The following is a 27,341-nucleotide window of genomic DNA, read 5'->3' as shown; positions in this document are numbered from 1 at the left end:
TAGCCAGATATCCCTCTCTCCAGAGAAGGAAGCCCATTGCCAAGGGGTGCCTCCTAGTGGGGAGAGCACCAAACCACCCTGATACGTAGTCTCTCAGGTCCTCACTCTGTAGCGAGCTTTGGGACCTAAATAGGGAAACACCATGGTGGCCCCTGTGAGTCAAAGTCTAACTCTGTGGCGAGTATAACGACATAAGACAAGGGTTACCAAGGCTAGGCATCCATCCACAGACTGCAGTTTCGGGGTATTTGCCCCTCGTCAGTGTGGAGCAGGATTCTGGCTACTGGGGCAATGATAAATAGACCAACAAAACACAACAATCACTGAACTCAGGGAGAACAGTGAAAAATTCCAATGGAATTTTTTTGCCTATTCAAATTTTGTATGGGACAATCAATGGAGACTCGTAAATGAGTACTCCATTGGAATTTTTCACTGTTCTCCCTGAGTTAGTGTTAGTGGGAAGGGGAGGGGCTTTTAACCTCTGGTGTTATGCTTTTCCTGTCCCTAGGGCTAGAGTTAACTCCTGTGGTGCCGTCGTGAAGGTTCGGAGAAACAGTCTTACCGGTAAGACTAATACCATTTTTTCTTATCAGCGCCGGCAGCAAGTGAAAATGTATCTACCTACAAGGGGACATGTACCTGACTATGGTAGAAAGGGGCATATAGCTTTAAGGGGACATGTATATGGCTACAAAGGGGAGGAGTATATAATTATAAATCATAATCATATTATTATCATCCACAGCACTTTACAATTCTGGGGTTACATACATAGACTTAAAGAAACATAACAGACACATGTAATTATCGAGCCATACATGAGGAGGGAGGGCCCTGCTCACAAGAGCTTAAAGACTATAAGAAGGGGCTTGAAGACAAAGGCAGAGGGCAAAAGTGCTTCTTAGTTACTATGGGTAGGCCATCTTTATAAATAGAACAGAGCAGGTAAGGGTCCCCAACCAATGCCTGCATGCTACAGGTCTAAGTGCTTTCCGTATGTGTATGTGGTGGGGTTAACAATCTAGGGAACCTAATAAGCCTGATGGAGTTTTGAGTGCACATTTGAAGCTTTTGGTATTGGTGGTGAGTCTGACCTCCTTACGCAAATGCGTTCCATAGAACTGGTGCAGCTCAGTTATAGTCCTGAAGACAGGAGTGAGAGGTGCTGATTAAGTAGGATGTTAGGTGAAGGTCATTAGAAGAGCCTAAATCATGGGTAGGATGGTAGACAGTTAAGAGGGAGGAGATATAGGGAAGTTTAGCATTGTGGAGAGCTTTGTGGGTAAGCAGGAGTAGTTTGAGTTGTATCCTTTGCTTAAAGGGTTTTCCGGGATATTGTAATAAACTTGTATTGCATTGACCTCTGTGGATGCTGTATATTCTACATACACTTCTATTTTTTATTTAGAGTATTTACTGTGTTCTCAGGCTCAGTCACATGACCACTCTGCCTGTGTTTTCTTTACTTCCTGTGATGTCACGTTCCCTTTCTGTTTCCTGTTCCTGCCAGTGAGGGAACAGTAAGTCATCAGGTGGGTGGAGTTATGCATCTGAGCCCAGAAGAAACTGCAGCAGTAAGGACAGCACGACAGACTACAATCTCTGTACAGCACTGCTGCATAGGTTGGAGCTATAAACAGTAAATAAAGGAACTATGGGGGTGATTTATTAAAACTTGTGCAGAGAAACAAGGAAGCAGTTGCCTATAGCAACCAGTCAGATTCTAGGTTTCATTTTTCAAGGCCTTTTTAAAAAAAATAAAAGAAGCAATGTGATTGGTTGCTATGGGTAACCACTCCCCTCTGCACAGGCTTTGCTAAATCTCCCCCTATATTGTTACTATTGTAGTGTAAAGCTGTAAAGTGTTAGGGCAGCACTGCTGCTGTCTGTAATATGGTGAGGAAAGAGGAGACATCACCTCATGTCAGTCACCATTCTATCTATTTCTTGCTGAGGTAAACATGTAACAGAATCCTGGCTCATAGAAATCCCACCCACCTGTAGGATGGCTACTGTAGTATATATGTAATCCAGGACTACAACTCCTAACATGTACATGTGTGCTGGGGTTTGTAGTCCTACAACAGATAAGAGTGAAAAAACTCGTTTATTTGATAACATAAGTAATTGGCGGACACTGAGCCACCATGCTCACAATCCCCTTGTAGTAATACAGACATTTCTCTGCCTATGGGTAGAGTGGGTGGAGCTAGATTCAAAGAGGGGGTGGAGCTATAGGCTTGCAGAGCTGTGATGTCACTGCTGACCCCTGTGACCTGGAAGTTCTGGAAGTAAACCAACACAATCCAAAAAGCAGCAACCGAGGAGGAGGCCCAAGAACACAGATGTGAAAAAAGGTTAGAGAAAACCTCTAAGGGAAAGGGACAGATTACTAATTCACATTTCCAGTAAGAAAAAAATGTTGGACAACCTCTTAAATAGGGAGCCAATGTAGTAGTGGGGGTGGGGGGGAGGCAGCATCAGTATAGCGGTTGGACAGGGAGATCAGCCTGGCTGCTGCATTAAGAGAAGACTGGAGTAATCTTTCGTATTATAAAATATTCTCCTTCCTTGTGATCATTTTTGTCAGCATTCAGTTCTATTTCTTCTGGTTCTTCCAAAGCCCTTCCGACCATGCTTCTCTATACACTGACGCAGAGAAGGCCTTTGACTGAGTCAGCTGGCCTTTCCTCTTTGCCACACTCCAGCATCTCGGCCTTGGTCCTAACATGCTGGCATGGATGCCTGTATTTATATCCCTTGGCACAGGTCTCTGTCAATGGTCTTCGTTGTCCTTCCCTATCTCAAACGGTACACCTCAGGGCTGTTTCCTTTCCCCTCTTATCTTCATCCTGACTCTCAAACCCTTCCTTCGCCACGTGAAACAGAACCAAGATATTTCTCCTCTGTTTTCTCACTCAGCTGTCTGTCTCCATTCCTTATCTCCTTTTTAAATTGTCAAAGTACCAAGTACTGTCCAATTATAAAATTAAGTTGGAAGCGCTCAACCCTTCTCTTCCTCTATACGTTGCCTCTATTCTGAATTAGTCTTTTCGCTGGTCACGCTCCTCCTTGACTTATCTAGGGGTTCAACTTAACCCTACCACCTCTGACTTATTTAGGGCAAACTTCCGCTCATGCTTAGGACTATTGAGGCTGACTTGCTCACATGCACCTTTACCTGGTTTGGTCGCTGTTCCATTTTTAAAATGAACATACTTCTGAGGCGACTGTATCTCTTCCGAACCCTCCTGGTCACTGTTTCTTGTACTATTTCCGGCAACTTTCCTCGCTTCTCACTAAGTTTATTTAGCGAAGTTGGTTTTATATTGTCCCAAGCTGCGTTAAGGTTTAGGCCTTCCCAATCTACACCACTACTATGCTGCCACTCACCTTTCCAGGAAGCTTGATTGGCATCGCCATGCAGCCACAAATTTGTTGGGTAGTTTGGAAATGGCGCTCTTTCCCCTCTCGCTACTCACAGCCCTGTTTCCTTGCCCCCAATCCCTTTCCTTTATTCCCTGTCCTTGGCAACCCTTCCTTTCCCGCTGGGAATGATGATCCAGTTTTCTGTGCCTGGTTTCTAGCAGGTTGCTTCTGGGTAAAAACCTTTCTCCGAGGTTCTGCATGGTTATCCCTCTCTGACCTCAAGGACCTCCCCGATCCTTCCCCTCTAGGGTTCTGGAGAGCTTTACAGCTCCACCATTTTCCTCTCTCTCTCTCTTCTTAGCTCTACCTCTTTCTCCCCATCACTCACTCAGTTTGAAACTTTGTTTCGGCTCTGGCACTCTCTGCCCCCCCTTCCTTGCCGATTAGGAGGAGGACCTTGATTCTCTCTACAGCACAATTGGAGCAGGAGTATTCCTACATGCATTCCTCCTCTATCTCTTCTCGTCTCTAGAAAGCAGGATACAAAGCTCTCTCTTGCCAGTACCAGGGCCCAACTCCACCGGATTTTCCCGCAGGTATCTACGCTGTGTTGAGGAAGTGCAGTGAAGAAGTTTCTCTTCATATGTTTTGGAGTTGTCCTAAACTGGTCCCCTTTTTGGAAGGTGTGGTTTATTGCATTGACCTCCCCCTATCATCAACTTCCCTTCTCTCCTGGACTCTTCCTTCTGTACATATTGGATATCACTCTCAGGAGTTACCGCCATTCTGTTCTCTGACATCTAATTAATGCTGCCCCAGCCTGTATTCCTGCTCTTAGGCGACAAACTGACCTGCCTAGTATTTCCATGTGGATTCCGAAAGTCGAGGATCTCAAACGTATGGAGGATCTCACGGTGCAATTACATGACCGCGCCTCCCGTTTCTTTCGGGCCTGGTTTTATTGGGATCAATTTGCCGACACGGATGAATATAAATCTAACTCGATAAGGAGCCCCGTCCCTCACTCCCCCTCTCTTCCCTCTGCTCCTTCCTTCCTCCCCCTTTTTTTTTTTTTTTTTCTTTCCTTCTTTCTCTTTCTCCTTTCTTCTTTCTCTCTCTTTCTCAGTCTTTGTTTTATTTTCTTCCTGGTTTAATGCTCTTTTGAGAGTTAACTAACCCCTTACTCTCATTGGCGCCACAACTACCATGATCTGGGAAATCATGAGTTGTTAACATTAGGTCCTTTCTACTGAGTTGTGATGTGATGAGGTTACTACATGTTCCTTTCTGTTAATTGATACTAGATGGCCAATGTATCACACCTACTTGGTACTTGTTGTAATGTCTTTTTTTATTTTTTGTATAATTTGTACAATGAATAAAATTTAATAAGGAATTGCAGTAGTCTAGACTGAAATGAATCAGAGCCACAATAAAAGTTTTAGCTAACTTAAAGGGAACCTGTCACCCCCCGTGGCAGCGGCTGAGATCTTCATCACCCGACCATCTCCAGAAGCGGGACCTGGCGGGATTAGGTGAGTATAGGGGGATCTAACGGGGGTCGGGAGCCTGTCACCCCGGCATGGGGGGTGACAGGTTCCCTTTAAAGCGACTCTGTACCCATAATCTGACCCCCTCCCCCCCCAAACCACTTGTACCTTCAGATAGCTGCTTTTAATCCAAGATCTGTCCTGGGGTCCATTCGGCAGGTGATAAAAAACAACTTTTAAACTTGTAGCCTTGTGCCCAACGGCCAGGGCTTAGAATATCTGTGCCCTAACTTTGTACCACCCCTCCGTTCCTCCTCCCCACCCTCTTCATTATTAGTAATGCCACTGGAACATTTTCTCCTGTCTGAACATTGCACAGGTGCCTTAACGATCCAGCCCATGTTCAGTATTCACACAGCTCACAGCTGATGAATAGGAGACAATTTGCCTGGAGCATTCCTAATGATGAGGTTGTGGCAGCCTAATGCATAGACATTCTAAGCCCTGGCTGTTGGGCACAGGGCTGCAAGTTTAAAAGTTGTTTTTTAGGACAATAACTGCATCACCTGCCGAACGGATCTCAGGAGAGATCTTAGATTAAAAGCAGCTATCCGAAGATACAAGTGGTTTGGGGGAGTCAGTTTGTGGGTACAAAGTCGCTTTAACCCCTTGCCTCTAAAGCCTGTTTTGGCCTTAATGACCAAGCTAATTTTTCAAAATCTGACCTGTCTCACTTTATGCACTTATAGCTCAGTGATGCTTTAACGTATGCTAGTGATTCTGAGATTGTTTTTTCGGAACATATGGCACTTTATGTTAGTGGCAAAATTTGGTCACTACTTTGTGTGTTTTTTTGTGAAAAACATCAAAATATCATGAAAAATTTGAAATTTTTTTTATGAACTTCTAAAAAAGGAAGTCGTAGCACATAAATTAGTTACTAAATTACATTATCAATATATCTTTTTTTCTGGCATAACTTGGTAAACACATTTTACTTTTTTAGGGTGTTATGGGGCTTAGAAATTTATAAGCAAATAATCACATTTTTGTGAAAGTTTCCAAAACTGATTTTTTTTATTTTTAGGGACCAGTTATTTTTTTTAAATGGATTTAGAAGGCTTGTATCCTGAAAACCCCCATAAGTGACCCCATTTTGGAAACTACACACCTTAAAGAATTAATCTAGAGGTATAATGAACATTTTGAGCCTACAGGGGCTTGAGGAAAGTATTCAAAATTAGACCGTAAAAAAATCGAAAATTAAAATTTTCCAATAATATATACGTTTAGATTAGAGTTTCTCATTTTCAAAAGGAACTTAAGAAAAATATCATGCCAAAATTTGTAACGCAGGTTCTCTTGAATACAACGGTACCCCATATGTGGGCATAAACCACTGTATGGGCACACAGCAGGGATCAGAAGGAAGGGAGCGCCAATTAGCTTTTTTTAATGCAGATTTTGCTGAAGAAGTTTCTGAGCGCCAGGTGCGTTTGCAGTGCCCCTGTAGTGCCAGCGGAATAGAACCTCCCCATAAGTCACCCCATTTTAGAAAGTACACCCCTCAAAGAATTTATCTTGGGGTAGGATGAGCATTTTGACCCCACAGGTATTAGAGGAAAGTATTCAAAATTAGACAGTAAAAATGAAAAACCTGAATTTTTCCAATAATATGTTCGTTTAGTTTGAAATTTCTCAATTTCACGAGGAACAAGAGAAAAAAAAGTACCCCAAAATTTGTAACGCAGGTTCTCCTGAATACAACGGTACCCCATATGTGGGCATAAACCACATATTTAAAAATTCTCAATTTCACGAGGAATGGGAGAGAAAACGTACCCCAAAATCCGTAACACAGCTTCTTCTGAGTAAAACGGTACCCCATATATGGGCATAAACCACTGTATGGGCACACAGCGGGGCTCAGAAGGAAAGGAGTGCCGTTTTGCTGGAGCAAAACCGCAGCTAGTAACAGTTATTAGAATAGCGCAGTTACTAAAATGCAATAAACAAAGGAGATTCCGGGTAATTTGAAGATGGATACGGGCAACCTGCAGTGCTTACAGACAATCTGGGGTGGTTACGGGCAACGTGGGGTGGTTATGGTCAACCTGCGGTGCTTACAGAGAATCTGGGGTGGTTACGGACAATCTGGGGTGGTTACGGACATCGTGGGGAGGTTACGGATAAACTAAAGTGCTTATAGGTAATCTGAAATAGGTACATGTAATTTGAGGTGGTTACAGCAATCTGGCGTGGTTACGGCCAATCTGGAGAGGGTCACTGGCAATTTGGGGTGGTGAGAGGCAGTGTGCAGTGGTGAGAGGCAACGCGCGGTGGTGAGAGGCAACACGCAGTGGTGAGAGGCAACGCGCGGTGGTTATGTGCAATCTGGAGGGGGTCACTGGCAATTTGGGGTGGTTATGGGCAACGTGCGGTGGTTACATGTAATCTGGCGTGATTACGGGCAACCTGCGGTGGTTACAGGTAATCTGGGAGTAAACCGCAATTATTACTATAATAAAAAGTGTGTTTTATTTTATTTGTATGTTCTTCACTTTTTCACATTTACACTTTTTCACTTGTGCTTTTACTCATTCATTTTCACTATATTACTATGATTACTGTGATATTTTCTATTACAGTAATCATAGTTTAGTGACAGAGACCAAATTGGTCTCTGTCACTTTAAATTTTCAGAGCTGACTGCTTCTGACGCGCATGCGCAAATCAGAAGCAGTCAGGACGTCGAGGAGGAAGGACCTCCCTGGATTAGGTAAAGTATATGGGGAAGCGGGGGTGACTGGGGGAGTGGGGGGCAACTAGGGGGGAGGGCACTTATTATCCTTTCACCGATCATTTATGGTGACGGGATAAAAACTGCTTCCCTGCACTGGGAACAGGCGATCAGCGGTATATAGTATATTGTCCCCGATCACTGCCCCATGCTCTCCGCTACCTCCGGTGGCAAAGAGCATGGGGCTTTGATCATTTTTTTATTTCAATCGCTGTGAACAGACATAGTCTGTTCACAGCGATGGGGGCGGCCATCTTGGATCTGATGGCCACCCGGGGAGGGGGGTTAGTGATCGGCCACTAGGGGGGCTCATGTGGGGTCTGATTGACACTTATATCATCTCCCCCCACCGTGGATTCACGGTGGGGGGAGATGAAAGGCAGCGGCGGCGCTGGTAATGGCCGGTACCGGCAGATTGGCGCTATAACGGTAATAGCGGCGATCGCTGGTACAGGAGGGGGTGACGGAACGGCCAGGGGGAGGATCAGCAATGGCGGCGCCACCATCCGAGCCACAAATCTCCCCATAGACACTGTGGTCGCATCGACCGCGGCGTCTATGGGGTTAACTGCCCGGAGGGAGAGCAGCTCCCCTCCGGGCAGAGGCAGCAGGAGGATGCTGTGTGACATAGCCTCCTCCTGCTGCCCGATCTTCGATAGGGACAGAGGGGGGGAGGCAGGGAAACCATGACATTTGGGAAACGTCATGTTGCAGGAACTACCTGCTTAACATGACGTTTCCCAAACGTCATTTTGCGGCAAGGGGTTAATAGTAAGTAAGGGGCGGATTTTAGTATGAAACATATCAAGTTTATTTATTTTCAGATCGCATCATACAAAGCCCAATAGCCTATATTCAGCCGGTAAAGAAGAGAAATACAAAAACATGGTATCAGAACGCAGTCTGACTGAACAAACAACTAATGTAATAGTAGTATATCTGCCCACACTATTGGTTGCAATTAGAACATCAATCCAATATACTATAATATTAATTGCACACCACAAAACAGTTATCTTGCTTTTTCTTGTTATTCTTGTTTTATTCAAATATGTATATACATAGTGAAAATGACTCCGAGATTAGGCACATGCATTTCTTTGTATCACAATTTATCCATACATCATATACCATAACGGACGCGGCTACTACATCTAAGATACATGGCATTTTCTTCTCTCTACCACCAACCAATGTATACCAGTTGAAAAAGGTCGTTTAGACCGAAACGTCCGTTATGGTATACGATGTATGGATAAATTGTGATACAAAGAATGCATGTGCTTAATCGTGGAGCCATTTTCACTATGTATATACACAGGGCCGTTTTAATACATTGGTGGGCCCAGTGCACAGCCCTCAAGAGTGGGCCCCCCCCTTCCCTTTCGGCACATTGTATAATGTACTGAATTTGCCCCCACACTGTATCAAGAGCCCCAATACATACAGTAGTTACCTTATAACACTCCTACCACCATACAGTGATTACATATTACATAAAAACTGCACTGAACAAAACAGAAAGATATCACCAATGATACCATTACATAATACCGCCACATCATGACCCCTAACACTACAACCCTATAACAGAGTGCAGTTACATCCAGTGACTCACCGGGGGCGTCTTCTCTGATCAGAGTCTGTCACCTTTTCTTTTTCTCTCCATCCAGCCTGGGCCACCTTGAAGTCTTCTCCTGGCTGTGAATCTTCTCTCCAGAATCTGCCAGACAAATATTTTAGGCTCCAACACATACAGTAGTTAGGTCCCTTGTACCCCTATACAGTAGTTACACCCCTCTGTACCCCTACATAGTTACACCCCTGTGCTCTCCCACAATAGTATATAGCCCCCCTGTGCTCTCCCACAATAGTATATAGCCCCCCTGTGCTCTCCCCCAATAGTATAAAGCCCCCCTGTGCTCTCCAATAGTATATAGACCCCTATGCTCTCCCACAATAGTATATAGCCCCCCTGTGCTCTCCCCCAATAGTATATAGCCCCCCTGTGCTCCCCCCAATAGTATATAGCCCCCTGTGCTCTCCCCAATAGTATATAGCCCCCCTGTGCTCTCCATAATATATAGCCCCCCTGTGCTCTCCCCCATAGTATATAGACCCCTGTGCTCTCCCACAATAGTATATAGCCCCCCTGTGCTCTCCCACAATAGTATATAGCCCCCCTGTGCTCTCCACCAATAGTATATAGCCCCCCTGTGCTCTCCAATAGTATATAGACCCCTATGCTCCCCCCAAATAGTATATAGCCCCCTGTGCTCTCCCCAATAGTATATAGCCCCCCTGTGCTCTCCATAATATATAGCCCCCCTGTGCTCTCCCCCATAGTATATAGACCCCTGTGCTCCTCAATAGTATATAGCTCCCTGTGCTCCCCAATAGTATATAGCTCCCCTGTGCTCCCCAATAGTATATAGCCCCCTGTGCTCCCCAATAGTATATAGCTCCCCTGTGCTCCCCCATAGTATATAGCCCCTGTGCTCCCCCATAGTATTTAGCCCCCTGTGCTCCCCCATAGTATATAGCCCCCTGTGCTCCCCAGTAGTATATAGCCCCCTGTGCTCCCCCATTGTATATAGCTCCCTGTGCTCCCCAGTAGTATATAGCTCCCCTGTGCTCCCCCATAGTATATAGCTCCCCTGTGCTCCCCCATAGTATATAGCCCCCTGTGCTTCCCCATAGTATATAGCTCCCTGTGCTCCACAGTAGTATATAGCTCCCTGTGCTCCCCAGTAATATATAGCCCCCTGTGCTCCCCCATAGTATATAGCCCCCTGTGCTCCCCCATAGTATATAGCCCCCTGTGCCCCCCCATAGTATATAGCTCCCTGTGCCCCCCATAGTATATAGCCCCCTGTGCTCCCCCATAGTATATAGCCCCCTGTGCTCCCCCATAGTATATAGCCCCCTGTGCTCCACAGTAGTATATAGCCCCCTGTGCTCCCCAGTAGTATATAGCCCCCTGTGCTCCCCCATAGTATATAGCCCCCTGTGCTCCCCCATAGTATATAGCCCCCTGTGCTCCCCCATAGTATATAGCTCCCCTGTGCTCCCCCATAGTATATAGCCCCCTGTTCTCCCCCATAGTATATAGCTCCCCTGTGCTCCCCCATAGTATATAGCCCCCTGTGCTCCCCCATAGTATATAGCCCCCTGTCCTCCCCCATAGTATATAGCCCCCTGTCCTCCCCCATAGTATATAGCCCCCTGTGCCCCCCCCCCCATAGTATATAGCTCCCCTGTGCTCCCCCATAGTATATAGCCCCCCCTCCCATATAACATTGAAAAAAACAAACACTGTTACTCACCTAGGTCCACGCGTTCCTCTTCTCTTCTCTCTTGTGGCCGCACTTCCTGCGGTCACAAGAGGCTGCACTCCCCTTACCCTCGCGCCGACGCTCCAGTGACGTCGGGCGCTAGAGGGAGAGTGCGGCCTCTTGTGACCGCAGGAAGTGCGGCCACAAGAGTGACTGACAGGGAGGGAGCCAATGGCTCTCTCTCTGTCAGTGTCGCTGCTGCTGCAGCGCTGAAGCGCCGCAGCAGCAGCGGGCGGGGCCAGCGGCGGACGGGGGGGGGCCCTGCAGGGGACGCCATGGAGGGGTAAGTAGATTACCCATCCATGGCGCTCCCCCCTGACAGGCTGGTGGCCGCAGCCCTGTGCGACCGCATTGGTCGCACATAGCAACGGCCGGCCTGCTCGGGGGGGCCCCTTTAACCAGTGGGCCCGGTGCACGTGCACCATGTGCCCTCTGGTTAAAGCGGCCCTGTATATACATATTTGAATAAAACAAGAATAACAAGAAAAAGCAAGATAACTGTTTTGTGGTGAGCAAACAACTAGGCTCCGTTCACACGGAGCAAAACAGGCAGAAGCCCGCCAGCCCACCATCATGACATGTCCATTCTTCAGCGCGGAGAGAGGAGGTGCGCAAACCTCCCATAGACAGTCGTTATGACAGGGAGGCTGGTGGGCTTCTCCGCCGCGGAATTCCGCCAGTTTTGCTCCAACGAATCCCTATAGTGCAGGGCTCCAGATGGCGACCAAAATGGTCGCCAATGCGACCGACATTTTGCAAATGGCGCCCAGATTTATTAATCTGGGCGCCATTTGCGACTGGCCCCGGCGGCGGCGCGCTGTCTCTTTAAGATGCGCGGCTGATGCGCGGCTGCCGGGGGTGTCCCATCCTATCCCCGGCAGCGCGGCGCATCAGTGAGCTGCCTGGGGCCCTGACTTCCGGCACAGGAAGCGCACGTCAGAGACGCTTCCTGTGTCAGAAGTCACAGCCCCGGCGTACAGAGAGCTCACTGACGCGCCGCGCTGCCGGGGATAGGACGGGACACCCCCGGCAGCCGCGCATCAGCCGGGGACAGCGTCCGAAGAAGAAGAGGATCGCCGGGGGAGCGGGTTGTCAGGTGAGTTTGTGTGTTTGTTTTTTTTTAAATATTGCTTAGCATAGAGGAAGGGGGGGGGGGGCATCTATAATGGGGGGAGAAGAGAGGGCATCTATAAGGGAAGGGGGGGAGAAGAGGGGGCATCTATAAGGGAAGGGGGGGAGAAGAGGGGGCATCTATAATGGGGGGGGAGAAGAGGGGGCATCTATAATGGGGGGGGAGAAGAGGGGGGCATCTATAATGGGGGGGAGAAGAGGGGGCATCTATAAGGGAAGGGGGGGAAAGGGGGCATCTATAATGGGGGGAGAAGAGGGGGCATCTATAAGGGAAGGGGGGGAGAAGAGGGGGCATCTATAATGGGGGGGAAAGGGGGCATCTATAATGGGGGGGAGAAGAGGGGGCATCTATAATGGGGGGGGGAGAAGAGGGGGCATCTATAATGGGGGGGGGAGAAGAGGGGGCATCTATAATGGGGGGGGAGAGGGGGCATCTATAATGGGGGGGAGAAGAGGGGGCATCTATAATGGGGGGGGGAGAAGAGGGGGCATCTATAATGGGGGGGGAGAGGGGGCATCTATAATGGGGGGGGGGAGGGGGCATCTATAATGGGGGGGAGAAGAGGGGGCATCTATAATGGGGGGGGGGAGGGGGCATCTATAATGGGGGGGGGAGGGGGCATCTATAATGGGGGGGAGGAGGGGGCATCTATAATTCGGGGGAGGAGGGGGCATCTATAATGGGGGGGGAGAGGGGGCATCTATAATGGGGGGGAGGAGGGGGCATCTATAATGGGGGGGGAGAGGGGGCATCTATAATGGGGGGGAGGAGGGGGCATCTATAATGGGGGTAGAGGGGGTCATCTATAAGGGGAGGGGGCCATCTATAAGTGTAGGGCAAACTGGCTGCAGACACTGGGAGATAGATATATGCACAATTATTATTATTATCAGGGCCCCTCAGGTGTCTGTATTGTAGGGGGTCACTTGCATTAGTCACTAGGTGAGAGATATATCTATCTATATACACATCTTGTGGGGGTCACTATGGCTGCAGTCATAAGTCTAGCTCAGTATGTATAGACTGTTGCAAGCTTTTAAAGGGAACCTGTCACCCCTGGTGACGGGGTGACAGGCTCCCAACCCCCCATTAGAACCCCCTATACTCACCTCATCGCGCCGGGTCCCGCTTCTGAAGATGGTCGGGTCACGGAGATCTCAGCCGCTGCAGCCCGGCGTGCGCTGAGAGATGAGTCCAACGCTCATAGAGAATGACGGGAGAGTCCAGCGCTCCGTCATTCTCTATGAGGGTTGGACTCATCTCTCAGTGTGCGCGTCAGGCTGCAGCGGCTGAGATCTCCGGGACCCGACCATCTTCAGAAGCGGGACCCGGCGCGATGAGGTGAGTATAGGGGGCTCTAATGGGGGGTTGGGAGCCTGTCACCCCGGCACGGGGGTCGACAGGTTCCCTTTAAGTTCAAGTTCAGAAGAGTAAGCCTCATTAATAGGCTAGCCAAGTGAAGCTGAAGTACTGAGTCAGACTGGATATGGTTGTCAGACTGGATATGGTTGTCAGACTGGATATGGTTGTCAAGTTGCAAGTTTCCATGTTGAACGTTTTCAAACTAAGAAAAGAGAGAATCTAAAGGAGGAGGAGGAGGAGGCTGCTGCGGCCTCTGCACACAGTAAGGGAGGAGGAGGCTGCCGCGGCCTCTGCACACAGTAAAGGAGGAGGAGGCTGCTGCCGCGGCCTCTGCACACAGTAAGTCCCATTTACCATAACATTAATTTTACATGGTTTCAAATGTTGGCGACCAAATATTCTATTTGGCGCCTAAATTTTTCAGGTTAGGAGCCAATGGCTCCTAGGTAAATTTTTTAGTCTGGAGCCCTGTAGTGCAAAATACCCAACAAAAATAAAAAACAAATTGACATATTAGGACGTAATGTAATAAGACAAGTCCTCTGCATGGGTGGAGTTATATCATGGAGACCAGACCTTTTCAAAGGTTGCTACTGTGTCTTCCCTCATGGCAGAGATCTTTTCAATAAGATACTATTAATGAAGGGACGGATTTTAGAGAGGTTTTTTCAGACCGTCCAGTCATGACAGCACCACCTGGAGATTGAATGCCATTAGCCCTAATAGGAACAGGAAGCACAGGAGTTCTTACCTCCTTCTGGTCCTGGGGCTGACGGCGGGATCAGTGTTGGATGTAGCAGTCAGGCAAGCGAGGGCATCTTGCAAAGTCTCCAGCTCTCCTCTGAGGCCTGCACCTGGTCGCGTGGAAGGTGCCTCCTGGTCCCACATTTCCCTGCTGCCGCGCTCCCGGAGTTGAAGCAGCGGGGAAGGAGCGCTGCGGCTCCAATAGCTAGGCCGCGGGACCACGTGTGTGCTCTCCCCTGGTCACTTCCGGTCCCGGAGTGCGTGTGGCGTCTGACGTCACACGCAGGAATGCGGAGCATTCTGGGACCTGAAGCTCCGCCCCCAAGATGGCGCCGGCCACCGGAAGATCGCTAGGCCGGCGTGGGGTTTCCGGAGGGCGTGTGTGCGCCGGTGGCGCCAATTATAAGCTGGTCTGAGCTCTGAAATCATATATAAGGTAAGACATATGCTCACTCGGTCTCTCGTGCCTCCGTGCTGCTATGGACACCCTACGCTCTGAATCTGTGGAGCAGGCCGCCTCTGCCAGCAGTGTGAGTAGCTGACCTCAAGGGGGGATTCACTTACTTTACTATGTACTTTTGGTAATGGCTTTCCTTTTCTCCTTAGGGAGACAAGGAGCCACATATGGGGAAATGCGTAATCTGCAAGGACAAGTTGTCTGAAGGATACAATAAGCCCCTTTGCTCAAGATGTACTGCTAATATTGTGAGACAGGAGTCTCCATCCCTGGTGGAGGAACTCCGGAAAGTAATTAATCAGGAGGTGAAAGCCACAGTCTCTGCTGCCCTGGCCAAAGACAGGTCTCTGCTGCCCTGGCCACCTTCTAAAAAACATAGACGTATTATTTCTGATTCCGATTCTGAGGAACAGCCTCTGTCCCCTGGTGACAAATCCGGTGAGGATCAAACCGAAGTTGTCCCTGAAGCATTAGAGGAGCCTAAAAGATACTACTTTTCGGCTGAGGATACGGATATCCTATTGAATGCTATCAGAAATACTATGGATATCAAGGAAATTCAGGAGTCCCTAAATAAACAAGACGAAATGTTTGCGGGCCTTAAGCCTAAGAAAAAACATGTTTTTCCTATTCATAGTAACATCATGAATAACATCAAGACATGATTCTAGATGAGTGGCGTGACCCCGAAAAAAGGTTACAGATTCGCAAGGAATTTAGAGCAAGATTCCCCTTTGGTGAATCGGATATCAACCTCTGGTCAGAATCCCCAAAGTTTGATATCCAGGTAGCCAAGGTGGTAAAGGAAACCTCCCTTCCTTTCGAGGACGCCTCGCAGCTCAAGGACCACATATATAGGAAAATGGATAGTTTGCTGCGCAAAGCATGCGATTCTGCCGCTGCAGCTCAAAATCCTAATATAGCCGCTACCAGCGCTGCACGGTCTCTCTTTGTATGGTTGGAGGAATTAGAGAATCATCTCCGTAATAAGTCCTCTAGAGAAGATTTGTTGTAATCTGTACCTATGCTAAAACTGGCCACAGCCTTTCTGGTGGACGTTTCAGCAGAGTCTGTCCGTTTCGCAGGTAATTCTGTAGCCCTTACCAACTCGGCTAGAAGGGCGCTCTGGTTAAAGAGCTGGGAGGGTGATAACCTCTCTAAGACTAAACTATGTGCTATTCCCTTTGAAGGGTCTTTAGTGTTTGGATCTGTACTTGATTCCATCCTGGAAAAGGCTGCGGACAGGAAGAAGGATTTTCCGAAAAAGAAAAATCATCTAAAAAGGTAAACAAAATTTTCGTCCCTATAGGCAGTACACCTCCACTTCATACAGAGGAAAAGGGAAATCGTGGCGATCCCGATCCCGGTAGGAGGGAGGCTCTCCCAATTTTTCCATCAGTGGGAGAATATAACATCAAATGCTTTTATACTGACAATTATAGAAAAGGGTTACAAGATAGTTCTCAGACCTTCCTCCTCCAAAATTTTGTACCACCAATCTCAACTCAGACTTACTAAACGACCGTCTGTGGCAAGGCATATCAGAACTTCTCTTGTTGGAGGCTGTTCCAGTTCCTCTCTCCCAACAGGGTCTAGGCCATTACTCTCGGTTGTTTCTGGTTCAGAAACCAAATGGAGCTTTCAGGATAATCATAAACCTCAAGCCTCTAAACCGAGTAATAGCCTACAAGAGGTTCAAAATGGAAACTAAAAACAGCGATTCCACTAATAACCAAGGGAGCATGGCTAGCCACAATAGACTTAAAAGATGCCTATTTTCATATTCCTATCGACGAAAGTCACCAGAAATACCTAAGATTTGCTCTGATACACAACAGTACCACTCATCACTTCCAGTTCAGGGCACTCCCATTCGGGATAGCCTCTGCACTTCGGATATTCACAAAGGTGATGGTAGAAGTGATAGCTTATCTCAGGTTAAAAGGTGTGACGATAGTCCCTTACTTACCTGCTTATTGTTGCACAATCCAAAGAGCAGCTGAATGTACACATTGCCTTGACCATTTCCTCTCTTCAGGACTTAGGCTGGATCGTGAACGCCAAAAAATCAGATCTAACACCATCCCACAAAAAGAAATTTCTAGGCATGATGTTAGACACAGAGAAACAGACGACCTTTCTTCCCCAGGACAAAGTCCAAACTCTCCTGGACAAATTCAAGAAGTTTTCCAGAAAGAAGACAACAACAATTTGGGAAGCAATGTCCGTCCTCGGTTCCATAACATCATGCATGCCGGCAGTGCCGTGGTGCCAGAGCCACTCACGCGTCCTACAAGCCCAAATCCTAAAGATCTGGGATCGCCGCCAATCTCATCTGGACGCAGAGATGTCAGTGTCAAAACAGATAAAGTTGTCAATGAAGTGGTGGGTAAGCGAAAGAAACCTTACAAAAGGTCTCCTCTGGTTTCCTCCACAGCTAGTAACCCTGACGACCGACGCCAGTCAATGGGGTTGGGGAGCACATATACAAGATCTATTTCTCCAGGGACAGTGGTCAGAAAGGACAAGCAGATGCTCCTCCAATCTAAGAGAACTGAAGGCGGTATACAAAGCGCTAAAAGGTGCAGAACATCTCCTACACAAAAAAGACGTCAAGGTATACTCAGACAATGCGACTACAGTGGCGTTCATAAATCACCAAGGCGGGACACGTCACTCACTTCTACAAAAAATGGCAGCAGAGATCTTCAGCTGGGCGGAAGTACATCTTCAGTCACTGTCATCAGTCCATGTAAAAGGGACAGACAACACAAAAGCAGACTACCTAAGCCGAGAAAAGATCTTACCAGGGGAATGGAGTCTAAACCAACAGGTATTCCAGAGTCTAACAGAAAAATGGGGAACTCCGGAGGTGGACCTATTTGCCGCAAAGAAAAACAGGAAAGTGGAAAGGTTCTACTCCTTAAACCTAAAGGACAATCCGGAGGCGGTGGACGCTCTTATTCAGCCGTGGAATTTCCAGCTAGCTTATGCGTTCCCTCCGTTTCCTCTGTTGGGAACAGCTCTGCAGAAAATCCTAGCTGCTCACACGCAGGTAATTTTCATAGCGCCAGTCTGGCCAAAAAGAAGTTGGTTTTGTCTCCTGAAAAAACTGGCAATAGAAGGTCCTCTCCTACTACCACAAAGGGAAGATCTTCTCGTCCAGGGTCCTCTAAATCATCAAGGGATTCAGCAACTTCACCTGGCGGCTTGGTTACTGAGAAGTCCGTCTTAGCTCGCAAGGGACTTTCACCAAGAGTTATTGACACCATGCTGGGTAGCAAAAAAGATGTTACCTCCACCATTTACTTAAAATACTGGAAAAAATTCTGCTCATGGTGTGGCGAGACTCCTCCTGACCCCTGTAAACCGGACATTCCACAAATATTTGATTTCCTGCAACAAGGACTAGACAAAGGGCTTTCCCTCAGCACACTCAAAGTCCAGGTGTCTGCTCTGGGTTGTTTCTTCGATTCACCAATTGCTGAGCATAGATGGATTAAAAGACTTTTCAGGGCAGTGTCGAGATTAAAACCTAAAATCTCAAACCTTACTCCTCCCTGGGACTTAAACCTAGTCCTTCAGGCCCTAACTCAAAAACCCTTTGAGCCTTTGCAGGAACTATCCACTAGATTTTTGACAGTAAAAAACGTTTTTTTTTAGTCTCCATAACATCTGCGAAAAAGAGTCTGTGAAATTCAAGCACTCTCCACAGAAGAACCGTTCCTTACAATCCTAGACGATAGAATTGTACTCAAACTAAACCAGTCTTTTCTTCCTAAGGTGGTCTCAAATTTTCACAGGTCACAAGATATCATCCTGCCTTCTTTCTGTGATCCTCCTAAAAACGACAAGGAAATTCGTTTTCATACCTTAGATGTTCGCAGGGCAGTTCTTGCGTATCTCCAAAATACCAAAGACTGGAGAACAGACGCTAATCTGTTTCTCCAATTCCAAGGCCCCAATAGAGGCAAGAAAGCTTCAAAGGCATCCATAGCAAGATGGATGAAGTCGGCAATCTCAGAGGCATATAAGGCCTCAAACAAAAGTACCAAAAGCTCTAAAAGCTCACTATACCCGAGCTATGTCTGTCTCCTGGGCAGAGAAATCTGCGGCCTCACTCGAGCAAGCGGCTACATGTTCATCCCCTCATACCTTCTACCGGCACTACAAGCTGAATGTGGCCACGTCCCAGGACCTAGCGTTCGGACGGAAAGTGCTACAGACTGTGGTCCCCCCCTAATTCTATTATCTGGTATGTCTCCAGGTGGTGCTGTCATGACTGGACGGTTTGAAAAGCTGGAATTATTACTCACCGATAATTCGTTTTTCATGAGTCCATCATGACAGCACCCGTTTATTACCCACCCTTGTTATGTTTAGTACGATACTTGTGTTTGAATATGCTATGCTGATAGTAATTGATAAACACTGAGGGTGAAGTGGGGAGGGGCCCTTTTTAACCTCTCGTGCTTCCTGTTCCTATTAGGGCTAATGGCATTTAATCTCCAGGTGGTGCTGTCATGATGGACTCATGAAAAACGAATTATCGGTGAGTAATAATTCCAGCTTTTAGATGCAGGTGACAAAAATGTGGAAGAGATTGAATATGGGGAGTAAAAGAGAGATCATAGTCTAACATGAGTGTATGGTTGCACCACAGACAGAGATAGAAATGTGAGGTGGGGGTCAATTAGCAGAGGGAGAAAATACAAGAAACTTAGTTTTAGTTAGATTAAGCTGAAGGAAGTGAAAATTATTATGTTAATTTGTTTTCCCTGAGACCCATTGGCATCACAACATATGGGGTATTATCGCCGCTGCGAGCCCCTGGGACGAAGGAATATTTTAATGAAATGATAAAAGTAAACTTTTATTCCCCTCCTCCAGGAAGTATAAATAAGCCCCACCTCCCCACACACCTCAGTCAATTATAACGAACATAAACAGGGAGGGTGACTTGTGATGCCAATGGGTCTCAGGGAAAACAAATTAACATAATAATTTTCGCTTCCCTATCGTCCCATTGGCATCACAACATATGGGGAATTAGCACGAATGCTCCTCATTGGGTGGGTTTTCAATTACAGCTGCAGATAGCACAGATCTTGCAAAAGCTGTTCTGGTTGACAGTATAGATTCCAATCTGTAATGCTTTACAAAGGTTGAAAGAGATGACCAGGTTGCCGCCTGGCATATGTCCTCTAATGGTACAGAGGCACGCTCGGCCCAACTGGAAGCTACGGCCCTAGTCGAATTGGCCTTAGTGAACTCCGGAGGAGTTAGGTCGGCAGAAGAATAACATACAGCGATGGTATCGCAGATCCATCGGCATATGGTTGGTTTGGAAGCCGCCTTCCCCAAGTTCTGACCTGAGAAGAGAACAAAAAAGTTTTCCTGCTTGCGGAAGGAGGCCACTCTGTTCAGATAAATTCTGATAGATCTTGACACGTCCAGGCGGGAAAGATCCAATTTGTTCCCTGGTCTGCTCCGGCAGGAGAAAAAACAGGTATTATGATAGGCTGATTAATGTTAGCAAAGGTTGCCACTTTTGGAAGGAACCCTGGAGGAAACCGTAAAATGACCCTATCTTGTGAAAAAATGACATAAGGGCGGGAGGATCCCAATGCCTGAAGCTTTCCCACCTTCTTGGCAGATGTAATTGATAACAAAAAAGCAACCTTCAAAGAACGGTATTTGTAATCTGTTTCTTCCAGAGGTTGAAACGGAGGGAGGCATAGGCGTCTCAACACCAAAGACAGGTCCCAAGTATCTACTTGTGTAACCAAGTTGGGTCTCAACCTGGTTACTGCTTTAACAAAATTCTTGATTTCTATAATCTGAAAAAGGCGCCAATTCAGGTGAGCCGAAAGGGCAGCTATCTGCACCTATTCCAGGTTTGAGACCTCTATCAAACCCTTCCTGAAGAAAATCCAGGATCTGTGGAGTAGACTGTTAAGATGGATTAATTTGGAGGAACCCCAAGCCTGAAAAATCTTCCATATTCTCAAATATGATTTATTTGTGGCAAAACTGCGTGCATGGGAAAGAGTTTGTAATACTTTCTCTGACAGTCCAGATTCTAATTTGGGCCTTCCAGTCTCCAAGCTGTCAGGCTGAGACTGGCTAAGTCCCTGCAAAGATGTTGGGCCTGGGATATTAGATCCACATCCTGAGGAAGCTTCCAAAGGTTCCCCCTGCTCATATTCATAAGCAGGGCAAACCATGACCTCTTGGGCCAGAATGGCGTTATCATGATTACTGAAGATTGATCCATCCGGATCTTCGTCAGAACTCTGGGAATCATGGCGATTGGTGGAAAAATGTAAGCTAGTTGAAAATTCCACTGAATGGTCATAGCGTCCACCACCGTCGGGTTGTCCTACGTATACAGGGAGCAAAACTGCTTCAGTTTGGCATTGCTTGCTGACGCCATGAGATCTATTTGAGGAAGTCCCCGCCTGTGTGTTATCTGAGTGAACACTCTCATTGAGAGTGACCATTCTCCCGGGACTGTAAGACCTCGACTCAATCGATCCGCCAAAGTGTTGTGTATATCTCTGATATGAATTGCAGATAACCTGGAAACCCTGGTTTCTGCCCATCTGAATATTTTCTCGACCTCCTTGAGAAGTAAAGGAGATCTGGTACCTCCCTGCTTGTTCAGGTAGGCTACACATGCTATATTGTCTGTCCTGATTCTCACCGCTCTGTGGATTACAACAGGGGTGAAATGTAGCTAGATATAGCTAGATATATTGCTCTGAGCTCTCGGAGATTTGTAGGAAGGAGAGATTCTTGTGGACTCCAAACTTCTGACACTGTATTGTCTAAAAGGTGAGCCCCCCATCCTGTACCTGAGGCGTCTGTCGTAATGGTCACCCATTGCGGTTCTGAGATTGATGTTCCATGATTTACTTGTCTCCACCACATTAGGGACTGTCTTGTTTGTGTGGACAGGACATGTGTCGCATGTAGATCTTCTAATCTCCGATTCCAGGCTGCCAAAACTTCCGTCTGGAGGAATCTCATGTGCCAGAGTGCCCATGGAACGGCTTCTGCTATTGAGTTAAGAAGGCCCAGGAATCTCATCAAAGTTCTTATTGTGTCCTGTCGAAGAGGAATAAGGAATTGTGCTCCTGCCTAGATACGTTCCACTCTGGGGGACGACAGAAACAGTTTCATTTGGGTGGAGTCTATGAGAAACCCTAGAAAAACCTTGGTCCTGGAAGGAACCAGGTCCGACTTCTCGTGGTTGATGAGCCATCCCAGCTGTTGAAGTATGTCCTGGACATAATTCAACTGCAAACTCAGAAGACTCTTGAGTCTGAGCCATAATCAACCAGTCGTCCAGGTACGGGATGATTTTTATTCCCTGTAAACGGAATAACACCATCATGGAAGACACTATCTTCGTGAAGATAAAGGGAGCAGAGGTTACTCCGAACGGGAGGACCTTGAATTGTAAGTGTCTTACTCTCCCTTGGAGGTGTATAGCGATCCTTAGGTATTTTCTGTGACCTTGTGGGATCGGAACATGGAGATATGCATCCTTCAAATCTATGGATGCCATGAAATCCTTCTCTTGAAGGACAGACCTTACCGATCTTATGTTCTCCATGCGAAACTTTGTCTTTATTATAAATCTGTTTAGATATCGCAGATCTATAATAAGTCTCCACTTTCCTGACTGCTTGGGCACGAGAAATACTGGAGAGTACACTCCCAGTCCAATTTCTGCCAGAGGAACATCCTCCAGTGCCTCTATGGATAGAAGGTGAAGAATTTCCCTTTCTAGAATGATTTGCTTTTCTGGTTTTAAACCTCTTGATAGAAGAAACCTTGGAGGAGGAAGAAGAGAAAAATGAAGCGCATAACCCTGGCGAATAATATTTACAATCCAGAGATCTTTTATTAGATTTTCCCAGGCTGGAAGAAACAGACTTAGTCTCCCCCCCACTGGGATACGTCTGGCGTCAAAAGTCAGTTTTTTTTGTATCCTTATTCTGCTTGCCGGATGTTCTTCTATTATAACCTCTTCCTTTCCCTCTATATTGGTATCTGCCTCTACCGCGCTGAGGTGATCTGGCCCTCCGAAAGGGCTCATGTGACTTATGTGAAAGTGGCAAGGATTTTCCTTTTTTGTCAGATAATTCTTCCATTAATTTGTCTAATTCCAGTCCGAACAGCCTCCCAGGTTGGAACTCCATATTGCATAACTGAAATTTTGAGTTTGCGTCCCCAAACCAAGGCTTCAGCCACAAAGCCCTTCTACCAGCGGTGGAAAGGGCCATAGTTTTGGACGCCAATCTAATTCCCTGGGATGCTGCATCACAAAGGAAATCAATTGCCATATTCACCTTCTTAAAGGAGCGAAGGACCTTGTCCCTGCTCACTCCAGATTCCAGATTTTCCTGGACTTTGGCCAGCCATCTTCGGAAACCTCGAATGAGGAGATCGAAACTGCCCCCTGGGCAGCGCCCGCAGTATATGCTCTTTTAAGGGCAACCTCGACTCTCCTGTCCATAGGGTCCTTAAGGTTTGACCCATCCTCAGCAGGTAAAACCGTGCGCTTGGACAACTTGACTATGGCCGTGTCCACTTTAGGAGGTTCTATCCAATCCTTACATTGTTCTTCATTAAGAACATATAAGGTCTTGAACCTCTTACTAAACACCGGAGCCTTCTCCGGTTTCTTCCATTCTGTATGCAACATTTCCATGGAAGTCTCTCCAACATAAAAAGCCCTAGGCTTTTTTTGCAGAGGAAGTACCCTCTTCTAAGTCCTCCGGATGAATCTCCGCTTGTACCGCTTTACGGAGTTTGTAAATCCTGTCCTGAGTGAAATATCCCTTAAATAACTCTTTTTCATCTTCCGAGGTGGAAGATGACTCAGAGGAGGATGATGAAGACTTTCTTCCACCGACTATCTTCAATTCCGACCCCTAGGGTTTAATATGAATAATAATACATCATCCACTGACTTATAGTGCATTCTCGACTATAAGAACTCTACTTACAGGCTGAGAAGTAGAAGGAGAAATACTCCGTTTACACTTTTTCTTGCTAATATGGCGGCTTTCCTTTTCAGCAAGGGTTTTTTGGACATAGTCCTTCACCCAAATCACTACGTTCTGTACGTCAGGCTCCTCGTTGGGTTTAGGGCGACATGAAACGCATCACACTGTAACACATATTTACACATAAATATGTAAAAAAAAAAGGAAAATTCAGTTATCTGATTCAGAAGCTCCACGTACGATATTCATATCTGGAAGAGGAGTCTCAGTGCAGGTGAAGTGTTTCCTCTTTGTAGACTTTTTGCTAGCAGGGCTAGTATCCATTTCAGACATTGAAATAAAATTTTCCATTAATCCAAATAGACCTAGTCTATAGGAATACAGTATGTTAATTCTGCCACTAGATGGCAGCAGAGTTCCACTTACTTTAGTAATGCTCAAACAGGTCTGTGCACAATACAGGATTTTCAGCTTAGCTAAACTAATGCTTTGCAGGATTCCACAGCTTAAACAGCAGGCAGCAATCAAAGATCTCACCAGATGGGAGACCTACATGCTGGCACCACAGCAGACACTTTATACTGCTGGAGGCAAGCGTGTGCCTAAACACCCCGCCGAAAACACAGAAGAACTCTGTGGAACGCAAACTGCGTTCCACAGCGCGTCACATCCGCCCAAAGGGCCGCGACCGGAAGTGTCGTCAAGCCTAGTGGAACGCATCTGTGTTCCACCTCCCGGCCGAGCCGGGATGCACTCTTTATAGCTAAATGGACGTGGAACAGCGCTCCATGTCCTGCAAGAACCTGAGGCACAAGGTAATGCCTCAGAATACTGGCCTGAAAAAGATTCAGCGTCCAACTCAGGCACCCATCTGCTACATAAGGAGGAGGGACAGGGTCCCATAGGGCTGCAACAGAAACAAAGAAACAAAAGACTGAGGTGTGTGGGGAGGTAGGGCTTATTTATACTTCCTGGAGGAGGGGAATAAAAGTTTACTTTTATTATTTCATTAAAATATTCCTTCGTCCCAGGGGCTCGCAGGAGCGATAATACCCCATATGTTGTGATGCCAATGGGACGATAGGGAATAGAAGAAATAATGTTAGAGATAGCAGTGTTTGTATGAACAGAAACTCTAGAAACAGAAACTCTAGAACAGAAAGTCTAGAATAGACCAGGTCCAGGGTGTTTCTGCCCTTATAGAGTGGGGGGGAATAAACTTGCTGCAAAGAGGGACATGTATCTGGCTAAAAGGGGAGTGGGAGGTATATGGATGCAAGGGGACATGTATTTGGCTACAAGGGGGAGGTAGATGGCGGCTAATAGACTTGTATCTGGCTAAAGGGGGCTCCTGTTGCTGAGGGCATATTTGACTTTAGGGGCATACCTGGCGAGGAACATATCTGGCTGCAGGAGGGAGCATATCTGTCTACATGGGGCATATGTGATTTGCAGGGAAATACCTGGCAATAAGAGGCACATCTGACTGCAGTATGCATACTTAGTTGCATGTGTCATACCTGGCTGCAAGGGGCATACCTGGCTGCAAGAACCATACCTAGCTACTGGAGGCATACCTAACTACATGGGGCCTTTCTGTCTAAAGGGAGTATATCTGGCTACAGGAAGCATTGCAGCTAGCTACAGGGTGGACATTATTACTAGCCCCATAGGCTGGTATTATTGGGAAGGGGGCATTATTACGGACTATAGGGGGAGCAATTATTTGTCATTACTTCATTATTATTACTACTACAGGTATTACTCATTACTGTCATTACTAACAATTACTCATAATTGCCATTACTACAGCATTATTAATACAGGTCAGTCATATTGTTATGGGGGAATCTGATCCTGGAATCAATTGCTGACAAAAACTTTATTCAGAGCCTATGGTGGAAGTGTAATCTCGACCTTATTAAAGGGACAGTGTCACTTTTTTTTTTATTTATTAACAAAATGTAATTATAAAAGTTAAGTGGTTTAGTTATTTTAGTTTTTTTATTTACATCTGTCATCAGTGTTTTAAAACACTGTGATGCTTGCACAGGGGGCTGCCATATTGAACAGCATCTGTGTATGACGTCATTTCACGACACTTACACAGATGCTGTACGGCACACACATAACATTGAAGTGAACGGACGGAGTCCGTCCCGTTCACTTACATTGTGTTTCAGAAGCTGTGTACTGACATGCGCAGTACACAGTTGTGGGAGGGAGGGGGCGCCATGTTACAGAAGTCCACTACTTACAGAAAGTCCTGTGTGTGCGGCCGGCCGTCCTGAAGTGCAGGGGAGGGGGACATCAGTGCCGGTGATCGTTATGTGCAGCCAGACAGCGGGAGCAGGCAGAAGGGGAGAGTGATGGACGGGCTCCCCCTCACAGTGTAAGGAGTGCTGGAGCCTCTTATCATAGGTGCCCCCTGCCCCGGGTCCCTGCTGCTGCTCTGCCTAACCTAACCTGTGTGTCAGTAGCCGGGCAGAGAGTCTCCTTCCTCTCTGGAGCCGGCCTCCTCTTCTCACATGGATCAGCTTGGGGGATGGGAGAGACCGGCAGGGACGGGAGTGTTGCTACGGAGCTCTGTGCAGCCTGGTAAGCAAAAGCTCCTGCCTGAGATCTGTGACCAGAGCTGCAGTGTTGTCTGTCAGGTCAGAAGGTGAAATAAACACACACACACAGGTCCTGGTTGTATATAACCCCCTGTCCTGGCTGTATATACCCCTCCCTGTCCTGGCTGTATATACCCCCCCCCCTGTCCTGGCTGTATATACCCCTGTCCTGTCCTGGCTGTATATACCCCCCCCCCTGTCCTGGCTGTATATACCCCTGTCCTGTCCTGGCTGTATATACCCCCCCCCCCTGTCCTGGCTGTATATACCCCCCCCCCCTGTCCTGGCTTTATATACCCCCCCCCCCCCTGTCCTGGCTGTATATACCCCCCCCTGTCCTGGCCGTATATACCCCCCCCCTGTCCTGGCCGTATATACCCCCCCCCCCCTGTCCTGGCCGTATATACCCCCCCCCCCCCCCCCCTGTCCTGGCTGTATATACCCCCCCCCCTGTCCTGGCTGTATATACCCCCCCCCTGTCCTGGCTGTATATACCCCCCCCTGTCCTGGCTGTATATACCCCCCCACCTGTCCTGGCTGTATATACCCCCCCCCCCCCGTCCTGGCTGTATATACCACCCCCCCCTGTCCTGGCTGTATATACCCCCCCCCTGTCCTGGCTGTATATACCCCTCCCCCTGTCCTGGCTGTATATACCCCCCCTGTCCTGGCTGTATATACTACCCCCCCCCTGTCCTGGCTGTATATACTACCCCCCCCCCTGTCCTGGCTGTATATACTACCCCCCCCCCTGTCCTGGTTGTATATAACACCCCCTGTCCTGGCTGTATATAACCCCCACTGTCCTGGCTGTATATAATAGCCTGTACATATATATATACACACAAACACACACACAGTATTTTCCGGCGTATGGTCGCCCCATACGGTGTGGGGCTCAAAAATTGCCCCATCCCCACTGTATGGGGCGACCACTATAAAAAAAAAAATAAAAAAAAATAAATTGACTCTCCTAGGGCCCGTTCTTTGCCTCCGGTACTGTTCCCGGCGCAG

The 27,341-nt window shown here is 47.3% G+C and overlaps 1 protein-coding gene across 4 annotated transcripts in view; it reads left to right on the top strand.

Annotated features, from left to right (window-relative positions):
• MKNK2 (MAPK interacting serine/threonine kinase 2) overlaps positions 1–27,341 on the top strand; it is a 310,400-nt gene that overhangs the window by 160,101 nt on the left and 122,958 nt on the right. The window contains exon 1 of one of the 4 annotated variants that reach the window (XM_069977915.1): positions 26,221–26,310. The exons of the other annotated variants lie outside the window; for them this stretch is intronic. Within the exon in view, the coding sequence (XP_069834016.1) occupies positions 26,241–26,310 (70 nt within the window). The 5' untranslated portion in view covers positions 26,221–26,240. Of the gene's footprint in view, positions 1–26,220; positions 26,311–27,341 lie in introns of those variants that run through there. 4 annotated transcript variants of the gene reach the window in all.

This window comes from Dendropsophus ebraccatus, chromosome 7, assembly GCF_027789765.1.
Source record: "Dendropsophus ebraccatus isolate aDenEbr1 chromosome 7, aDenEbr1.pat, whole genome shotgun sequence".
Classification (NCBI taxonomy): domain Eukaryota; kingdom Metazoa; phylum Chordata; class Amphibia; order Anura; family Hylidae; genus Dendropsophus; species Dendropsophus ebraccatus.
The sequence above is the reverse complement of the archived record's forward strand: the minus strand, read 5'-3'. Positions and strand labels throughout refer to the sequence as shown.